Source organism: Manihot esculenta, chromosome 6 (assembly GCF_001659605.2).
Source record: "Manihot esculenta cultivar AM560-2 chromosome 6, M.esculenta_v8, whole genome shotgun sequence".
Classification (NCBI taxonomy): domain Eukaryota; kingdom Viridiplantae; phylum Streptophyta; class Magnoliopsida; order Malpighiales; family Euphorbiaceae; genus Manihot; species Manihot esculenta.
In genome coordinates, this window is record NC_035166.2 from 22,324,887 (window position 1) to 22,346,237 (window position 21,351).

Sequence of the window (21,351 nt, forward strand, 5' to 3'; positions counted from 1 at the left end):
GTAGGTCTTAGTTTGATATGTGAGTTTGAGGGATGATGTTTGATGGTGGAAGGTGTGTTAGGCAATGTTTGAGTAGAGAGGAATGGGAACAATGTCATGGGAAATCCTTGAGGATTGGAATTTTTAGAGTTGGGTTTTCATTTTCCACGAGTTATTTTCTTGATTAGCCATGATAAATCTCAGTGGGTTTTTGTTTGAAAAACTCCGATTGATTGAATAATCTTCCTTCGTTTTCCACAGACGCACCAATTGATAAATTCGAGATCCGCTGAGGTAAGGAGATGTGGATAAGTTGATAAAGGCTTGATTCATGGGAAAGTTAATGGCTTTGGTTGAATAGTTGAGAGTTATTAGGGCTGAACTTTGATTTGAGGAGGTTGAGGTTTTGGAAATGAATTGAGTGTATTGTGATTCAGTGAAGCTGAAAAATCTGTTCTCCAAGGTGGTTGGTCTAGAAATATTTATACCTTGACCATATTAGAGCATTCTGGTAGATGCCCTACCGGATTGGGTTGCCACATGCCATAGCAGATGTGTCAAGTGGCTCATTAATGGTGAACAGTTGGTTAATAAATGTTGAACCGCTTGGCTCATATCCTATCCATCATGCACCTCATGTCTGTTAGTCGTACCACACGCGTCATGACTCTAGAGAGGCCCTGTGCACTTTGAAGATGTCGGCTTACTTATTCTGAGTGAGTATTAGTGAAGTCGGCTTGTTTGTTCCGATAAGGTTAGAGGTATTGGAGGTCTTATTTTTTACATCCTATGGGTCAAACCTTTCACTGCCTGATCAAACCGAATGGCACTGTGCAAGGCACTCTTTCGTTTTCTTACACACGTGTCGCAATATCAACAGGATCATCATTATTATGTTATCATAATGGTATATTATACATTAAATTAATTATATATATATATATATATATATATATATAAATTTAAATAAATATATTTATAGAGATTTTATTATGAAAATATAGATTAAACTAATTATACTAAACTATTAGTCCAATTTATATACATAACAAAAAGACAAAAAAATCAAAATTATGAGAATTGTCATCAAAGTTTACATTTTCTCTATTGCAATTATAGGCAGCTGATAATCAGTCACCTGACCCTTGTAAACTTTGCAAATACTTAGATAACATAAGGTAACACTAACATGGATGAGTATTTAAATATGAAAAAAATTTAACAAAGTATAGGTAGATTATTAAAATTATGTTTAGAGTTTATTATTTTAATGTGAAATTTATCTTTAATAAATAAAAATATATTATACAATAATTTTTAAAAAAATAACTAAAAAACTTGTTCCATTGTGCTGTCTCACATGCTGTGTTGGGCATTTGGTTGGATTTTTTTTTATTGATTTTGAGATGGGTCGAGTTATTTGTTTTTATCTGATTTATTTACTGTTATCTGATTTGGTTAATGCAATTTTATTTACATAAAATTTTTTTAATGGATTATTATAAAATATAAATTTAATATCTAAACACGTAACTCATGTAATTGCATAGTGTATTTTTATGCTAACATTTATAAGATCTAAGTGATCACACCAATAATATTATTTTCGTCTTATAATTTTTTTTATATAAAAATATAATTTTTTATTAATTTTTAATTATACTCCTTTTAAATATATTAAATTTTATTAAATATTAAAAAATATTTTTTTAGATTTATAAAAATAAAATAAAATAAAATAAAATTATAATAATTAATTTATATATTATTATAGTTTAAAAAAGAAGAGTAGAAAATAATTTTTAGATAATAGGTGGATAAAAATTATGAAACGAAGTATATAATTAAAGATATTAAATATATGATTAAAATATGTTATAATATGATTCATTTTGTAATTAATAATTAAAATTGTTTAATAAAAAAGTAAATAAATATTATAATAAATAATTTTTTTAGATAAATTTAATTTTAATAATTAAAAAATAGCAGTATATGAAAACTTTACAATACTGTATAATGGGGTATGAAAACTTTTTAAATAATATCAATACTATGTAATTGGATAAAGGGTTACAAATATAATTAAAACATATGTATTATAACATAGTTTATTTTTAAGGACAATTGATATTATTTAATAAAAAAATAATTAGATATCACAGTAGAATAATTTTCTTTTAATTTTTATCCATAAAAACCAATTCTAAAATAACTATACAAAAACTTTTATTAATTAGAAAATAACCAAACGTTTTATAAAATAAAACTAAAATAGAATAAGTTTATATTCTAAAATACCATTTTTAAAAACTTATATAAGTATTAGGTGCAGTTATTTTACTTTAGGTTGATCTCTACTATTTTAGACAAAATGGAATGGCTAAGCACCCTCCACAATTGATGGTTCATACTTTGATGTTGGACTTTCAAATTTAAATGCAATTACATTTTTAGTTAAAAAAAAATATGATAACTTTTTCATTATTTTGAAATTTTTTATTTTTAAAAATTAATATATTAAATTTTAGTATTATTTGTATTATGAAAAATATATTATTTTTTATAAAAAATAAAAAAATTCAATTTGAAAATTTATTTTGTTATCTATGGATAAGTGGAATGTTAGATTTATACAAAAATTAAAAAAGAAATCATATGGCCTAATAATCTTAAATCAATAGAACCTATTCCATGACTACTTGCACAAAAAATAAGGTAAAACAACAGTACCAAAGTTACTAACAGTGGTCCCACTATCACAACAACTCAAAAAAAAATATAGTCAGTCCCGTTAGTTGACGCACACAAAATAAAGAAATGCAATAATTGCAACGCTAATAACAGCGACAACCACCGTCACTACAACTCCAAGAAACATTAAGACAATAATGAGGGGTAGACTAGCACAAAACACAAAAAAATTCATAGCTGAAAAGAAAGTACAACGAGACTATTAAAAGAAATACTATAGACAGTGACGGATATAGGGGAGAGGTAAGGGACATGTGTCAGTGTGGCTTGTGCGGCACTTGAACAGACCAGAATGAGATTACAATTCCTCAAGTTCAGTCTATAATCTATATGTTGACTAGTTTTGTACTGTTTTGATTTATTAGAGAGCGGCTCCAGCCACCAATCAAAATGTGCAGTGCAGTGATCCAACACATAACGGCCCTGCGAGCAGCTCTCAATTTTTACGATAATATCTGTTCTAATATAGTGTCACGGCATTTTCATTAAATTTAATAAATTATAAGTTAAATTATTTAAAAAAAAACTTAAATATAAATAAAAGTAAATATTATTTATATAGATAATAAATTAAGTTATTTAAAAATTTTTATGTGAACAAATTAATTTAACTCACAACATTTTATTCATGTGTGTTTTTAGTTAATTTGACTTTTAATTTTTAAATTTTATTTTTAATATAAATATACATAATTTTTTTTAAAATAAATAAAACTAAATATTATGCTAATATAATAAAATTAAACCCTTAATTTAAATTTTTAAATCCATCACTGTTACATCTATTAACTGTCTAAACCTAGCATTCAAAGTGATGATGCAATCCAAAATATCAGCGTTGCTCAATCAACCCCTCAAATAGGTCCACAACTCTTAAAATTTGATTAATGCAAAATAGGGATTATAATTTATGCTGTGTAAACTATCCACTAGAACTTGCCGACTGCTCAATATGCCACCGTAACAGTCTGATGGGACCTAAATTTCCAGTCGTGCCACGTGGCAGACGTTGCCTGAGATTCAGAATCTAGGCCCTTCCTTTCAAGTAGACACGTCTTTCCCACTGAATCGCGCTTTGCTTTCGTTTTAATTTCTAGAGGAAAATAAAAAGTTTTATATTTCTATAAATGTTACGCATCTTAGATGTGGCTTTTGAAGCAGGGTCCTTGCGTAGATGCTCAGTTTTCTAAATTCGAAAGCAGATTCTCCCAGCTCTCCGGATTTCACTCTCTCATTCTAGATCGATCTCAGGGTTTCAACTCCCGTCTCCTTCTCTGCCTCGTCCTGTGCTGTAACTGTAAGCTTTTGCTTTGCTTTGTTTATTTTTCTTTTAGATTGGCAGGAAATAAAGGCCATTTAATTTTTATTTTCTCCTTTCTGGAAATGAAAATGGCTGTGTTCTTGTTAAGATAGTGATTGTTATGTCTTGAGTAAATCGGATTTCTTTTTCTAATTTTTTTTTTCCCTCTTTTGACTTTATGATTTTTCTAATGGTCGAGTTCAGCTGACCTGCTTGGCTAAGAGTAATTGTATAGAATATTTGCTATAGTTGGGTAAGAAAGAAGAAGTATATCAACTTATGGTTATTTGCATTTACATCTGAACATAATTCTCTGCCTTTTCTTTTTGAACAGGTATCATCTGTGTTATCTCTGGCTTTTCCTGCCTTTGGGATTTGGACCTTTATTTCAGAGAACTTAGGGTACACTAGAATTCGTGGGTTTATTTTATCCAGTGTGATATGAATGGGTTCTGGTAGTGAGCTCAAGTGAAATGGGTTTCAAGGTTCAAGCTCATGATACTTTATTTATGTATGCTTCGGTGATAGAGGCCGCTTGGAGGACGAATAGAAATATGGTTTTTGTTTGATTTGCTGGTATATTTTAATCATGGCAGTTCTTATGGAATAAGGAGTATAATTTGAAGAATGGATGATGATAGAGAAATTGGGATGTTGCTTCCTGGTTGGAACAATCCAACTGAATCTCGCATTTTTATTTTATCTTGCTTTATTGCTGCTTTAGTAGGTATTTTGACAATAGCTTACACAGCTTTCCAATGGAGAAGAAACATTAACCTAAATTGGATGAAAGCTATAGCCAGGTCAAAGAAAAACCCTAAGGCAAGGCACAAGGTTCCTGTAGCTCCACATAATTGGGTTCTCGAATCTGTATCTCGTGGGAAGAATTTAAATTGTTGCGTCTGCTTAAAGTCCATGTCTCCTTCTCAAACTCTTGGACCTATGGTGGCATCAGATAGTTTTATTCACCATTGTAGCATTTGTGGTGCAGTGGCACACCTAAGTTGCTCTTCAGGTGCACAGAAGGATTGCAAGTGTGTATCTATGGTTGGATTTAAGAATGTGATGCACCAATGGGCTGTTCGATGGACAGAGATGATCGATCAACCTGATGAGACTTCCTTTTGTAGTTATTGTGAAGAGCCATGTAGTGGGTCTTTTCTTAGTGGATCCCCTATATGGTGTTGCATGTGGTGTCAACGGCTTGTACATGTTGATTGTCATAGTAGCATGTCTAATGAAACTGGCGGTATTTGTGATTTGGGTCCATTTAGAAGGCTGATTTTATCACCACTGCATGTTAAGGAATTGAATTCATCAGGTGGATTTCTGAGCTCTATCACACATGGAGCAAATGAGATTGCTTCTTCAGTACGTGCAAGTATTAGGAGTCAGAGTAAGAAGTACAAGCATAATAATGAATCCTCTGTTGACACAGGTAATAGTGGCAGCACTTGCTGTGACCCATGTACGGAAGATACAGCTGATGCCCATCCTATATTAAATGGTCCTATTGGGGTGGAGGAAAGCTGTAATGGTAGCTTGAATGTGGGGAGTCCTCGCCATGGTGGCAGTGTAGGTAGGATGGATTCAAAACCTAGTTTTAAAAGAAGTGGATCGCTTAATCAGAAGGATGAGTCTCAAATATTAGGAATGAAACAAAGATATGAAATAATTGATTTACCTCCTGATGCAAGACCATTGTTAGTCTTCATCAACAAGAAGAGTGGGGCTCAGCGTGGAGATTCCCTCAGGCAGCGTTTGAACTTCCTTTTGAATCCTGTTCAGGTTCGAAGTGCTCCAAAGCGAAGTTTTCTTAAGATTATAACCTTTCTCTGTGTGTTTAATTCATTAACTTAGGCTGTGTTTTTCTGGGTGTTTCTATAGAAATAGACCTTTGATCAACTATTATCTTTCTGTAGCTGCTGCAAAATTTCTTAACTCTCTTCTTAAATAAAGGCACAAAACTTTAGGATCAAACTAAAGCAGACCGTCCATCTACTTGGACCATGTGGATCTTTCTTTTTTATTTTATTTTGTCTCTCTTTTCTTGTATGTTACATAGTATTGAATGTGGAGTATTTATACAGTTATACTGGTATTTCTTTCAGGTATTTGAACTGAGCTCAACACAGGGTCCAGAAGTAGGCCTTTATTTTTTCAGGAAGGTGCCTCACTTCAGAGTTCTCGTATGTGGTGGAGATGGTACAGTTGGTTGGGTTATGAATGCCATAGACAAGCAAAATTTTGTTTCTCCTCCACCTGTAGCTATTCTTCCCGCCGGAACTGGAAATGACTTGGCTAGAGTACTATCCTGGGGAGGTGGTCTGGGCTCATTTGAGAGACAAGGAGGCCTTTGCACATTGTTTCACCATATAGAGCATGCTGCAGTAACTATTCTTGACCGGTGGAAGGTAGCTATTGTAAATCAAGGAAAACAACTTCAGTCTCTCAAATTTATGAACAACTATCTTGGTAGGTAAATGCTTATATTCTAAATTATTTGGATGAATTATTTGATGGATACTGCAAGCTATCTAGATACAGATTTTGTCTCTAAATGGATGTGTTCCTGCTGCAAGCTTTTGGAGTGGTAAAATGGATCACAAGTTGTACTAAACGACATTGAATCCCAAGCTCAAAATCTAGCTTGGACCATCAAATATATGCATTTTAAATATCATGTTATAGGGTTATTTCGTAACATTTCTGTGTGTGTGGTGTTTCTTTTTTCTTCGGGGGGGTGCATGTTTACTTATGTTTCTTCTGCCCTAATTATTCTTGTGAACTATGATTACTCATATAGTAAATTCTGTTTATAGGAGTTGGTTGTGATGCAAAGGTTGCACTGGATATCCATAATCTGCGGGAGGAAAATCCGGAGAAGTTTTATAGCCAGGTAACAGCAAATTTCATTAGGATAAAATGCAAATTGGTCTGCAAAATCTTTAATAGACATCAGCACCAAGGATTGGGTTTGCCTTCCCGTGTAAGAGAATAGATTGCCTGTCAAGTTAGATAGTATTGTTACCAAAGTTGACCTTTTACTTTGCAGCAGGAGAATATCAAAATCAACTAAATGCTTCTGGCCTCCGTGAACTTTTTGTATAAACTATTTTTATTGGATATGCCAAGGGGACAAGATGCATTATTTTACTTTGGTGTTGATTGAAATATGGATTACTGAAATTGTTTATTAAATAAAAACATAAATTTGCTGTGGGGGTGCAAGGCATAGGGAGAAAATTTGCAGATCATATAGCAGAGTTAAATGGGATATTCAAATTTTTATGTTTGCCCATGTGGAGATCATGAAATTGTTGGTTGTTATGGCCATACCAAAATCCTATGGTGCCAGTTGGTTGTTTAAATGAATATACCATGGATTTTAGTTTTATTCTCAATTTTATGTTTCATTTTTGTGGACTCTCAACGTACATGCATAAATTGTAAACTGGAAGATGTTTTGCCACTTTGGAGTATTTGTTTATTCCTTCTCTTCTTTCAGCTATACTTTTACCAGAGAACTATACTTTCATTTCAGCTGGCTGAAATTGTTTTTAGTTAATTGCAGTTTATGAACAAAGTTCTCTATGCAAGAGAAGGTGCTAAGATTATAATGGATAGGACATTTGAAGACTTTCCTTGGCAGGTTAGAGTGGAGGTGGATGGCGTTGATATAGAAGTCCCTGAGGTTAGTGCCACACATATCTCAGCTATTGGGCTGTAAAAGTAGTTTGAATGTTTACCGATAACTTGTACATTGATCTATTCTGGTGTCCATTTGAAATTTTTGTGCATTAATTATTGAGAAAATTTTCCTCTTAGAATTTGTTTTTCAATTGAATTCTGTCATGTTTGTTTATAAAAATTTCAGATATGCAAGAGCAGTTTCTTTGCATCTAAATGGTACTTTCTGAAGTAGTTTACTACACAAGTCTTAAAGGGGTCAGTGTCTGACCTCAGAGTTGAATTACATTCTAATTTGGGCTGTTTCCTGTGACAAATAAGCTTTATTTCACATGCAAACTGTTGACTTATTTGCTAATCCTAATTGATTCTAGGGATTTGATTTGATTAGGATCCTTAATTATCTCTGTAATTATTATTTGATTATTTGCTTCCTATTTAGATATGATTCTTTGTGTATAAATAGCCATGTAGACATATTGTATAAATCAAGAGAGTGAAATACAAGAATACTCAATATTCTTCCAAAAATCTTCATGGTATCAAAGCCTTTTTCCTGATTTTTTGGGTTCAAATTCAATTTTTCCTCTTCAGGGTTTCAAAACCCTAAATTTACTTTTTTGGTACTAACCCATTTAGGAGCCCTTCACTCTCTCACCGCCGGCCGATCGACCAGCCCCGACGCCGGAAAAGCTTGCGCGTGAGGCTCACGCGCCACCTCTTCCCGGCGCGTGACCCGGCGCTTCCCGGCGCGTGACCCATCATCTGCCACTGCTTTGCTGCTCCGATCACTCCGGCGACGATTCCGATCATCTTTCCGGCCTTCCCGTGCTGCTACCCGGTCCTTTTGGTGAATCGATTGGGCTCTCTTGTGTGTACACCCTTGAATACCTCCTATTCTGTCACCGTTTATAAACCTTTACCATGACAGAAGGTAAAAGGGTGTCAATGGCAGAAGGTAAAAGGGTGTCGATAGCAGAAGGTACAAGAATCTCGATTCCTAACTCTGATTCCTCATTCTTTAGTGCCACATCTGACGTTGTAAAGTCAGGTAATACTTCATCTCTCCATAATATTCCATGGATTATCGATTCTGGTGCGAATAGACACATGACAGGTTCGTCTAAAGGCCTTCTCAATTATTTTCCTTCCCTAACCAAAGATAGTGTCAAAATTGCTGATGGCTCTTTTACTCCCATATCTGGAACAGGTTCTGTTATTTGCACATCCAATATTAAATTATCATCTGTCCTCCATGTTCCCCACTTTCCTGTCAACCTTTTATCTGTTAGTGCTATCACCAATGCCCTTAATTGTAAAATTGAATTCTTTCCTGATTATTGTGTTATTCAGGATCTTCACACAGGAAAGAGGATTGGCAATGGTAGACTGCATGATGGCTTATATATGTTGGAGGGTGATCCAGGTTCTTCGATATCTCAAGCCTGTTTTGGAGAAAATAAAGATGTCAATCAGGAAATAATACAGTGGCACAGACGGTTAGGACATCCATCATTCTTTGCCTTAGAAAAACTTTATCCTAATTTGTTTGCTAGAACTCAGTTTGATTCTCTATTTTGTGATGCTTGTGAGTATGCTAAACACACTAGAACATCCTATCCTTTGAGTCATAATAAAAGTCAAATTCCTTTTGCGACTATTCATTCTGATGTTTGGGGGCCTACTCAAACTGTCTCATTGTCTGGTAATCGATGGTTTGTCACCTTTATTGATTGTTGTACTCGAATGACTTGGGTCTATTTGATTAAAGCTAAAAGTGATGTCTTTTCTTGTTTTCAATCCTTTCATAAGATGGTTTGTACTCAATTTAATACTAAGGTGAAAATTTTGAGAACTGACAATGGAAGAGAATACATGGATAGTAGCTTTTCTGCTTATTTGGAGAATAATGGGATAATACACCAGACTAGTTGTCCTTATACTAGTGCTCAAAATGGCGTTGCTGAGAGGAAAAATAGGCATCTATTGGAGGTAGCTCGATCTCTTATGTTCACCATGAATCTACCCAAAGCATATTGGGGAGATGCAATTCTTGCATCTGCTTATCTTATCAATAGAATGCCTCTCAAGAACCTTGACTTTATGAGTCCTTTGGCGGTTTTACAAGGGAAGAATTCATACGTTGTTCCACCAAAAGTATTTGGGTGTGTTTGCTTTGTCCATACTAGGACGGCAGGAAAACTGGATCCCAAGGCCCTTAAATGTGTGTTTGTTGGATATTCTCCAACACAGAAAGGATACAAGTGTTATCATCCTCCCTCTAGGAAATACTTCGTTAGTATGGATGTTACCTTCCGAGAAACTGAACCCTACTTCAGTACCAACCCCTCACCTCTTCAGGGGGAGAATAATGAGCAAGAAGAGGTGATCCCGAATTCTGTGATTTTGAGTGATATGTGTAATACCCGGCTCGTTCAGACATCGGAATTCTTACCGTCCGGTGGAATTCGAGGTTGTCGGAGCCTTCCCTAAGGGTAAAACAAAGGTTTTAAGATGGTTTTAAGTGGTTTAAAGGTTTTATGTTAGAAAGGCTATGAGTTTTGAAGAGAAAAGACTAAGGAGGCAAAATGCAGGTTCGGCCGCCGAAGGTAATGTTCGGCCGCCGAAAGTGCCTTAGGTTTGGCTTCCGAACTCCAAGTTAGGCCGCCGAACGTTGCATGGTTTCGCATGCAGGTTAGGCTGCCGAAGGAGGGGCGGTTGACCACCTATAAAGGGCTCCTTGCTCTGGAAAAAGAGGAGGTTTCTCTCTCTTTTTGGGCTAAGGTGAGTTCATGCTTTCCTTGGGTTGATTTCATGGTTTCTCTTCAAATCTTTCAAGGTTTTCATGAGTTTTCTCCTTGAATTCAAGAGTTGTGAGCTTGGAGCAAGGAGGTGGAGCTTGGAGACTTTTGGAGCTCGGATCTCCATATCTTCAAGTTTGGGATCACACCAGCCTTTGTTCTTCAAGAGGTATGTGTTGATCCTTATGTTTTATGCTGTTTTAAGCAAGTTTTATGGAGGGAGAAGGGAGTTATGCATGAGTTTTTGCATGAGTTGTGCCTGTGAGGGTTTAGGGACCCTTTGTGCCTTTGTATGTTGTTTGAGTTGTTTTTGGGGTTTTGAGCTTGTTCTAAGCCCCTATGTGTTAGTAGAAGTGTTTATGCATGTTGAGTGAGGTTTGGGGGAAGTTGAGTATGAGGTGAGCGAGGTTCTGCCTAACTGGAGAACCCAGCTTCGGCCGCCGAAAGAGGGTTCGGCCGCCGAACGTGTTGAGGAGGTGGTTTCGGCTGCCTAATCCTGCCCCCGAAGGATTGGACTTTCGTCTCTGGAGGGAAGGTTCGGCCGCCGAAGGTGCCGCCGAAGGTTAGAGACTTTCGTCTCTGGAGTGTGGTTTGGCCCCCGAACCATGCCCCCGAAAGGGTTCGGCCGCCGAAAGAGGAGATTCGGCCGCCGAAAGTATGTGAGTTTCGTCTCTGGAGAGGACATTCGGCCGCCGAACCTGCCGCCGAAAGTGTCCTGTCCAACCTTCTTTTGCATGTTTTCTGAGATTGTGTTAAGAGCTTTTAGAGGGGTTTTGGGAAGTTTTCTAGAGTTGGTAAAGAGTATAGTTGACACCTCATTCGAGTCCATTTGTGTAGGATTGGACCCGAAAGATCGAGGAGGTCAGCAGAGTTAGAGGTTGCAGAGTCAGTTCAGTATCTGCCAGAGGAGCAGAGGTGAGTAGAACTAAACTTAATTTTAGTAAAAGATACAGACTGTATGAGCATAGTTCATGCATCATGGATGCTATGATTTATATTAGGGTGATTTGCATTAGACTCACGAAGTTGTTGCATTGCATATTATGTGATCAGAGATTAGGTGGACCCAGGCGACTCCAATAGCCTAAGCTTCGGCTCCTGTCATTGTGTCAGGTCAGTGTTGACAGAGGGTATTTTTGGGGTCATGTCTACCTTAGTGGGGATTGGACCAAGGCGACTTCAATAGCCCGTCAAGGGAGTTTTGGGGTCATGTCTAATCCAAGATATATTGAGATGCTTGAGTTGTGATACATTTTCATAGTAAATGCGTATGAATGAACTGTTTTTCAGTGTTTCTACTCACTGGGCTTTAGTAGCTCATCCCTTTCCCCTAACCCCAGTGTTGCAGGTACAGAGTAGCTGGGAAGTGAGAAGCAGCAGAGTGTCGATTGCAGTATTGCATGTGTAATAGCATAGTGTGGACATGATGTAAATATAAAGAAAGATTTGTAAAGAGATGTAATAGATAGTCAGTTGAGTTGTGTATGAGATAGAATGTGCTTTTGCCTATAGTAGTGTATGTTGATCCCTTGAGTATATGCATGTATCCTGTTTTTAAAGTTTCTTGATGAGAAATGAGTCAGACCAGACTTACTATGTGTTGTGTTTCGAAAACCCAGTGACATATAGTAGATACAGAGGAAAGACCAGGTTTGATTCCTGTGATCCACAGAGTAGACCACTAGAGAAGACCAGGTTTGATTCCTGTGACTCTATGGTAACCAAGTTAACTTATGATATGCTGACCCTTACAGAGTGGGTTCTATGCTGCAGTGCGCATAGTGCATGGAGGTTACTTGGTAGAGCGTCGCTGGTTAGCCCCTGAGGGGTAGTTCAGACTAGTATGTCTGAGCTTTTGGTTCATATGATTGGACCTCCAGAGAGTGTTTTACAGGTTAAGTCTGGTTGTGTTACAGACAAGTTGTAACAGTTATAGTCCAGTCGGATCATGTATGGGATTTTAACAGATACACAGAGTTCAGGATAGGCTTACTACGGGTCTAGGCGGCCTTAAGTCGATCTGGATCCTAGTGCCGAGCAGTTTGGGCCGTTACAAAGAGGGTACCGGTTTCCGGGCTGTTACAGATGGTATCAGAGCATAGGGCCTCTAGAGTACGGTGTGCTGAGCTAAGATGCTCAGGGATTAGAGAGATCTCACATCGGAAAGAGGTTGTCTTAGAGGGCAAGCACAATAAGATAAGATCATGTCCACTAGGATAGGATGTTGAGTCCTGTCTATATGATGATGTGTAATGCCATGTGAGATACATGTGCATTGAGGATATGAGATATCTGATGTTATGGATGCCTGTTGGGAAGATCCTCTAGCCCTCAGTATGCATGAGATGAGATGTATGAGATAGAACAGACCAGGTGTGGCTTAGTCGCCACTGGCACAGAGTAAGAGCAGTTCAGGCGAGACTGTAGTGCCCCTGGCATAGTTAGACATAACGATGAGATGGATATGTAGAGGGCTATTGGTGACCAGTTCATCCATGAGATGAGATGCTTTGCATGTGTATGGGGTTCATGTGTTATCACATGGATCATATCATGATGATATGCCCATATGATGTTATGTTTATGTGGTGCCATGGTTGAGGTGGACTCGTGTGTAACTGCATGGGCCAGATGCTGCTATGGTTTCTGTGTGTGTGCTCTTTTTCCGCAGGCAGAATGAGAGGTACTCGTTGATCCATGAGATTGACAGGAGTTTCTCTTGAGAGGAAAGGTATAGATACTTTCCCCTTGTTCTGCCAAGAGTGCAATAGTGTAGCATCAGCCGAGAGGGTACATCAAAGGACCTAGGAGGTCTTTGATGCAGTCAGAGGAGGACTGGACCCTAGAGGATGTCAGTTGATGAGCGAGGTTAGAGAGAGAGATGTTCAGAGAAGAGATAGTAGCTAGAGGTTAGTGTGCCAGAGAGGGTACTGAGAGAGGTGCTAGGAGATGCTATGGTCTCGGGTTTTATAACCCCAGGTATAGTGAGAGTGATCTCTCATCTCTAAGTGCAACCCCTAAGAGAAGAGAAGAGTAAGAGTAAGAGCAAAGTAAGAACAGGAAAGGAAGAGAAGAAAAAGAAGAGTAAGTTCAGGAGAGGTTAGAGTCCGGTCTGGGATTAGACCAGTAGTCGAGGCAGAGGAAGGGGGTCAGCCTCTTATCCCTCAGGTTTCCATAGAGAAGGTCCGTCAGCTTCGGCTAGGATCTTCACCCAGGCTCAACAGGAGGCAGTCGCATCAAACACAGTGGTGCCAGGTATGCTCACTCTAAAGTGTTTTGATGGGCATGTTTTTGTGAACCCTATTGTTTTTCTACTCCTGTTGCTGTGAGAGCCAGATAGGATGGGTTTGATGACTTCTAGGCTTAGAGTGAGAGTTACCTCTTTGGGTTAGCCGACCCGAGTATGATCCATCAGAGGCGGGGCATGTAGCGAGTGGATGCCTTCCAGCTGACCTTTTGGTTCTAGATTGGACTGGTCGATGTCATTCTAGTGATGGAGTGGCTAGCTACTCGTAGTGCTACCGAGTCAGTAGAGCCAAGGTAGTTAGGCTCACAGTAGAGGTAGTCCCTAGGAGGGACAGAGTAGCTTGCCTAGAGGTTTGATGTCAGCCCTACAGGCTCAGAGTTTGCTCAGGAGAGGTCGTTAGAGGGTTCTAGCTCCTGTGAGAGAGTTTAGTAGTTGGGTTAGGGAACCAGCCTCTGTGTCTGTGGTTGAGAGAGTTCTTAGACGTCTGTCCAGACGAGCTGTCAGGTTTATCATCTGTCAGGGAGATAGAGTTGGGATAGGAATGGTGTCTGGACCCAGAACCATTTCTTTCTTTCCCTACATGATGGCACCTGCAGAGTTAAGCGAGTAGTAGAGAGCAGTTGTGAGACTTGGTAGATAAGGGTTTTATCCGACCTAGTACCTCACTCTGGAATGATCCAGAATAGTTGCGGGAAACGAAGGATGAATCCTTGAGGCTTGTAGCGACTGTAAGCAGTTGGACAAGGTCACTACCAGGGACAGGTATTCCCATTCAGGATTGATGATCTATTGGATCAGCTAGCAGGAGCTGGTCGTGTTTCCTAGATAGATCTGAGATCCGGGTACTACCTGTAGTGAGTTCAAGTTAGTATGAGTTGAGTTCAAGTTAGTATGAGTTAGTCGTGAGAAGTCAGAAGAGGAGCAGCTAGTTTAGTACAGATGAAGAGAGAAGGGCAAGGATCAGAGTGTGCAGCGAAAGCTGTTGCTGTGTAAGAGACGTTGTGGTAGTACTGGAGGTGTCTCCTAGAGAGGGGGAGATCTCCGGAGATCTCACCTGCTTAGCTCAGTTGTGTTTACTGTGCTAGGAAGACCGAGAGTTTTCACTCCAGTCATACCGAGTCTCTTTTCTGTATGCATGTTTTAGAGCAAGAACATTCGGGGACGAATGTTTTTGTAAGGGGGGTAGATTGTAATACCCGGCTCGTTCAGACATCGGAATTCTTACCGTCCGGTGGAATTCGAGGTTGTCGGAGCCTTCCCTAAGGGTAAAACAAAGGTTTTAAGATGGTTTTAAGTGGTTTAAAGGTTTTATGTTAGAAAGGCTATGAGTTTTGAAGAGAAAAGACTAAGGAGGCAAAATGCAGGTTCGGCCGCCGAAGGTAATGTTCGGCCGCCGAAAGTGCCTTAGGTTTGGCTTCCGAACTCCAAGTTAGGCCGCCGAACGTTGCATGGTTTCGCATGCAGGTTAGGCTGCCGAAGGAGGGGCGGTTGACCACCTATAAAGGGCTCCTTGCTCTGGAAAAAGAGGAGGTTTCTCTCTCTTTTTGGGCTAAGGTGAGTTCATGCTTTCCTTGGGTTGATTTCATGGTTTCTCTTCAAATCTTTCAAGGTTTTCATGAGTTTTCTCCTTGAATTCAAGAGTTGTGAGCTTGGAGCAAGGAGGTGGAGCTTGGAGACTTTTGGAGCTCGGATCTCCATATCTTCAAGTTTGGGATCACACCAGCCTTTGTTCTTCAAGAGGTATGTGTTGATCCTTATGTTTTATGCTGTTTTAAGCAAGTTTTATGGAGGGAGAAGGGAGTTATGCATGAGTTTTTGCATGAGTTGTGCCTGTGAGGGTTTAGGGACCCTTTGTGCCTTTGTATGTTGTTTGAGTTGTTTTTGGGGTTTTGAGCTTGTTCTAAGCCCCTATGTGTTAGTAGAAGTGTTTATGCATGTTGAGTGAGGTTTGGGGGAAGTTGAGTATGAGGTGAGCGAGGTTCTGCCTAACTGGAGAACCCAGCTTCGGCCGCCGAAAGAGGGTTCGGCCGCCGAACGTGTTGAGGAGGTGGTTTCGGCTGCCTAATCCTGCCCCCGAAGGATTGGACTTTCGTCTCTGGAGGGAAGGTTCGGCCGCCGAAGGTGCCGCCGAAGGTTAGAGACTTTCGTCTCTGGAGTGTGGTTTGGCCCCCGAACCATGCCCCCGAAAGGGTTCGGCCGCCGAAAGAGGAGATTCGGCCGCCGAAAGTATGTGAGTTTCGTCTCTGGAGAGGACATTCGGCCGCCGAACCTGCCGCCGAAAGTGTCCTGTCCAGCCTTCTTTTGCATGTTTTCTGAGATTGTGTTAAGAGCTTTTAGAGGGGTTTTGGGAAGTTTTCTAGAGTTGGTAAAGAGTATAGTTGACACCTCATTCGAGTCCATTTGTGTAGGATTGGACCCGAAAGATCGAGGAGGTCAGCAGAGTTAGAGGTTGCAGAGTCAGTTCAGTATCTGCCAGAGGAGCAGAGGTGAGTAGAACTAAACTTAATTTTAGTAAAAGATACAGACTGTATGAGCATAGTTCATGCATCATGGATGCTATGATTTATATTAGGGTGATTTGCATTAGACTCACGAAGTTGTTGCATTGCATATTATGTGATCAGAGATTAGGTGGACCCAGGCGACTCCAATAGCCTAAGCTTCGGCTCCTGTCATTGTGTCAGGTCAGTGTTGACAGAGGGTATTTGCCCCAGTTGCAAAAATGAATTCAATCAGAGTTCTGTTATCTTGCGCGGCCAACTTGGACTGGGACTTGCAACAGTTTGATGTGAAGAATGCTTTCCTCCATGGAGATTTAGAGGAAGAAGTATTCATGGAAATTCCTCCTGGGTTCGCTGATGAGAAGACACAAGGAAAGGTGTGCAAGTTAAAAAAGGCTTTGTATGGGCTAAAACAATCTCCCAGAGCTTGGTTTGACAGGTTTAGCAGAGCCATGATGTCCTTCGGTTACCAACAAAGCAATGCTAATCACACTCTGTTTATCAAACATCATAAGGGTAAGATCACCCTTCTTATTGTGTATGTTGATGATATAGTGGTGATAGGTGATGACAAAGAGGAAATGGCTCAACTAAAGAGGTTGTTAGCTCAGGAATTTGAAATCAAAGATCTGGGAAAACTGCAATATTTTCTAGGTATCGAGGTGGCCAGATCAGAAAAAGAAATTTTCATCTCTCAAAGAAAGTACATTCTGGATCTTTTGAAAGAAACTGGTATGATGGGGTGTAAGCCAGCAGAATCTCCCATTGAAAGTAACCACAAGCTGAAAGCAGGAACTGGTGAGTCCGTGGATATTGGAAGATATCAGAGATTGGTAGGAAGGTTGATTTATCTCTCACACACTCGACCGGATATAGCCTATGCTGTTAGCTTAGTCAGCCAATTCATGCATGACCCTCGCGAGACTCATATGCAAGCTGTACTTCGCATCTTGAGATACCTAAAGTCTGCACCAGGGAAAGGGCTTCTTTATTCCAAACATGGTCATCTCCGAATTGAAAGTTTTACAGATGCAGATTGGGCAGGATCTCTCGATGACAGGAGATCCACATCTGGCTACTGCACAGTTGTGGGGGGAAACCTTGTCACTTGGAGGAGCAAAAAACAAAGTGTTGTTGCTCGGTCAAGTGCGGAAGCAGAATACAGAGCAATGGCCCAAGGAGTGTGTGAACTCTTATGGTTGCAGAAGTTATTGGAAGAGTTGAGATTGTCCGAGAGAGACAAGATAACCTTGTATTGTGACAATAAAGCTGCTATAAGTATAGCACAAAACCCAGTCCAACATGACCGAACGAAGCACATTGAAATTGATCGGCACTTCATTAAAGAAAAATTAACAGACGGTGTCTTGAGCCTAGTTCATGTGACTTCTACTGAGCAACTTGCGGATGTGTTTACTAAAGGGCTTAACAACAAGATCTATCATAATCTGATTTGCAAGTTGGGCATGTGTGACATCTTTGCACCAACTTGAGGGGGAGTGTTGACTTATTTGCTAATCCTAATTGATTCTAGGGATTTGATTTGATTAGGATCCTTAATTATCTCTGTAATTATTATTTGATTATTTGCTTCCTATTTAGATATGATTCTTTGTGTATAAATAGCCATGTAGACATATTGTATAAATCAAGAGAGTGAAATACAAGAATACTCAATATTCTTCCAAAAATCTTCAGTTGTCATCTTCTTCTCTCTTCCTTTTAATTAGGGACTTTACCCTTTCAGCTTTGTCCATGTCAATAGATCTATTAATGAATTCTGAGGGATTTATTGTTAGAATATGGGACTTGATGGTTGTCTATGCAAAAGCTTTGGAATGCTTTACAAAAGAAAATTCTATGACTAAGGAGTAAGAGTAGTGAGCGAGATGTTGACTTGTGTATGTGACTTAAAAGTTGGTCAGTTAGAGGGAATTATTCCAGCAGTATTCTAGATTAGTTAGCTATTACTACTTTCTTCATTGAATTGTAACTGTAGAAAGCAGTTATAGGGTCCAAAGTAGTATAAATAGAAACTCACCTGTAAAGAGGAACCTACCCAAGATCATTAATAATCAAAGATACTTCTTTCTCTCTATTTCTCCCCTCTTTCTCTCTGAATCTTCTCCCCTCTCTAATCTTTTCTCAACCAAGTCTCTTTCTTTCTATTTCTTTTTCTGTCTAATTCTTTGTTTCTAAGGGCTGTGCGGATCTGATAACTTACAAAAGTTTACACGCTAGTTGCCACTATCTTTTAGAAATGATTGATTTTCTACTTTACCTTTCAGGATGCTGAGGGGGTACTTGTTGCAAATATTGGAAGCTATATGGGTGGGGTCGACCTCTGGCATAATGAGGATGAACACTACGATAACTTTGATCCACAATCCATGCATGATAAGGTACTAGAGGTTGTGAGCATATCTGGAACATGGCACCTTGGAAAGCTTCAGGTAAAATACATGAAAAAACTTATTATGTGCATATGAAATTTTTGCTAACTGAACTGTAGTTTCATTACCATAATAATGAAGTTTGCAGGTTTTTCTTGCAACTCAGATGATACTTCTCATTTATTTGTGAATGTCCATTAAGGCAAAGAATGCTCATGAGCAATTTTGAGCTCTATGTGAGATTGTATTAAGACCACTTTATTCATATTAATACTTGGAACCAGAACCCAGCTCTCGGTTAAATACTCAAAAATGAAATTCTGTCACTTTGTATTCTCTTGCTAGGTTAGTTTTCCAATAGCCTGTATCGTGTGTTGTTATGTTCGGAATGAACACGGCTTTAGCTCAACCTGGCTGAAAATTCTTCCCAACCAAAATGTCTTTAGTTACATGTCCTGATTTTGAGCTGTTATTTTGTGGATAGGTGGGGCTTTCTCGTGCTCAAAGACTTGCACAGGGACAGTCGATAAAGATACAGCTTCTTGCTGCATTGCCTGTGCAGATTGATGGAGAACCTTGGTTTCAGCAGCCATGTACTTTGGCTGTATCTCATCATGGACAGGTTCTCTCTCTCTCTCTCTCTCTTTCTCTCTCTCTCATTATTCTAAATAATGGCAAATTGGATGTAATAGCCTGCATTTCCTTGTTTTAGACGCTCCCGCATTTGCAAATGTAGAGTACTGCTGTATCCATTATGAGCAATATGCTATCTTCTCCATTTCCTTAGTTTTTTGTTATTTACAATAATTTGTATACTCAACAATTGTGTTCAGGGACCTTTAAAACTTGAAATCTGCCCAGTATATTGAGAATGCATTATCTCATAACAAGTTAGTAATATTATAATAGAAATTGGTGATCAGCATGAGCTATTTTAGCCAAAATACTGCAGAGAGGCACAATTGCACGTATGGAGATACCAGTTTCAGTAGAGGGTTGGTTTCAGATTTGATGAGACAGCAATTTGTTATTTGGTTTGAAATACTATTTTGTGTTAAGGACCTAAGAAACATCATTTTATGCTGTTGTTATTTTAATAAGAGTCGACTTAAAATTGACCATCTGTTCGAGTATCGTTCTTCTTGGCCCTCTAGAGAATCGAGAAGAAAATTGGAACTAAAAGATGCAGTTTACAGATCTCGAAGGGCAGGGCATTAGTGGTGCAAATGCCTCGGGTGATGTTTATAGCATCATGTTTGGACAGTTCTCTAACTATTAGTATCATGTTCCTTTTCCAGTACATATCCTCATGTGAGATCCAGGGGCATGAAGGGCGATATTTTGGTTAAACTTTTAATATTTATTTGAAGAGGCATTTTTCTCTAGATACTTTCACACTGAGCTTTGCCTTTTTGGCATCCTAGACATCCCCATCCTTTTGTTCTCTCTCTCTCTCTCTCTGTCTGTGCGTGTGCGCATAAGCACGCACACACACCGAAGCTCATAACTTCTGAGGCGAACTCACAAATATTCATAACATCCCGTGTTTCTGAATTACTGGATGACTGACCATTTCCTTTCTCTTGGCAGGCTTTCATGTTAAAGAGGGCTGCTGAGGAACCTCTTGGTCATGCAGCTGCCATAATTACTGATGTACTGGAGAATGCTGAAACGAACCATGTGATTGATGCTTCACAGAAGCGAGCACTTCTCCAAGAAATGGCACTTAGGCTGAGTTAGAGGTTATCTCTGGTCGTCTTGTTAGATATTGTAGTTTTGTTCACTACCACCTCATGAAAATGTTTTTGGGTTTACCGTTGCTGGTTGTATCATGGCGTATATTTTAGTGTGTTTAACTTGGTGCTTTAGCCAAGGCATGTTTGTAAATTCAATTTACAGGTTATAGTTTTCCCCGTGTTGAAAATTAGCAGAAAGGGGAAATTTTGATTGTCAAAGAAAAAAAATATATAGAAAACAGGACAGGAAAAAAGTGAATTAGCATCCTTTGTTTTGTACCTTCCTTCAGATTGATTTATAGGCTGGTTTTGAGAGTTAGTGCTATTGAAATCTCTCTCTCTCTCTCTCTCTCTCTCTCTCTCTCTAATATTCAATCAAATATACCAACGTTTTGTGTCTCAGATGAGTTGGAGATTACTGATTAGACTAAATTAAGGTGGTAAATGATAATGTTGTGCAATAATCTGAGAGTTCTAGTGTCAATGGCCAACCGGCGAACACAGGAAATTCGTCCGACTGATGAGAAAAGATATTATCGAGAAGCTTCACTGCCGCATTTACTCTTTGAGATTGTAGATAAGCTTACAATGTAACACAAAGTTTCAACGTGCGATGTACAATAACAGCTTCTGCTAAGGATGATTGGATAACCAATTGCAGTGGTCGACGAACAATTTGATCAACCCTCATTCCCCTGTTTATTCCGTAGCACTCCTTGTTTAACCTTTTTCCACAGCCTTCTTATAAATCCCCCGCGAGCTGCAGTGGTGCCTGCCCTGCTTGCCTTACAGTCGAGGGACCTTCGAGTGAACTGGGAACCCATTATCATCTTTGGTGTTTTAGCATTTCTTTTGTGTATGCTATCCAAGTAATGGCTGTAAAATGGGGATTTCAAGAAAGAAATCAAAGTGGGCGATGAAGTATTCAAGTTTTGCATGGCCTTGTTGAG

General features: G+C 38.9%; 1 protein-coding gene across 1 annotated transcript; it reads left to right on the forward strand.

Annotated features, from left to right (window-relative positions):
- The first annotated feature begins 3,659 nt into the window (after nucleotides 1-3,659).
- On the forward strand, nucleotides 3,660-20,726 carry LOC110617370 (diacylglycerol kinase 1). Its single transcript, XM_043957421.1, has 9 exons — nucleotides 3,660-3,778; nucleotides 3,895-4,030; nucleotides 4,368-5,821; nucleotides 6,145-6,508; nucleotides 6,856-6,932; nucleotides 7,608-7,727; nucleotides 18,561-18,725; nucleotides 19,150-19,287; nucleotides 20,256-20,726. Exons 3-9 carry the CDS (start codon nucleotides 4,661-4,663, stop codon nucleotides 20,403-20,405), a joined length of 2,175 nt encoding a protein of 724 aa, XP_043813356.1. The 5' UTR covers nucleotides 3,660-3,778; nucleotides 3,895-4,030; nucleotides 4,368-4,660; the 3' UTR covers nucleotides 20,406-20,726.
- Nucleotides 20,727-21,351: the final 625 nt, after the last annotated feature.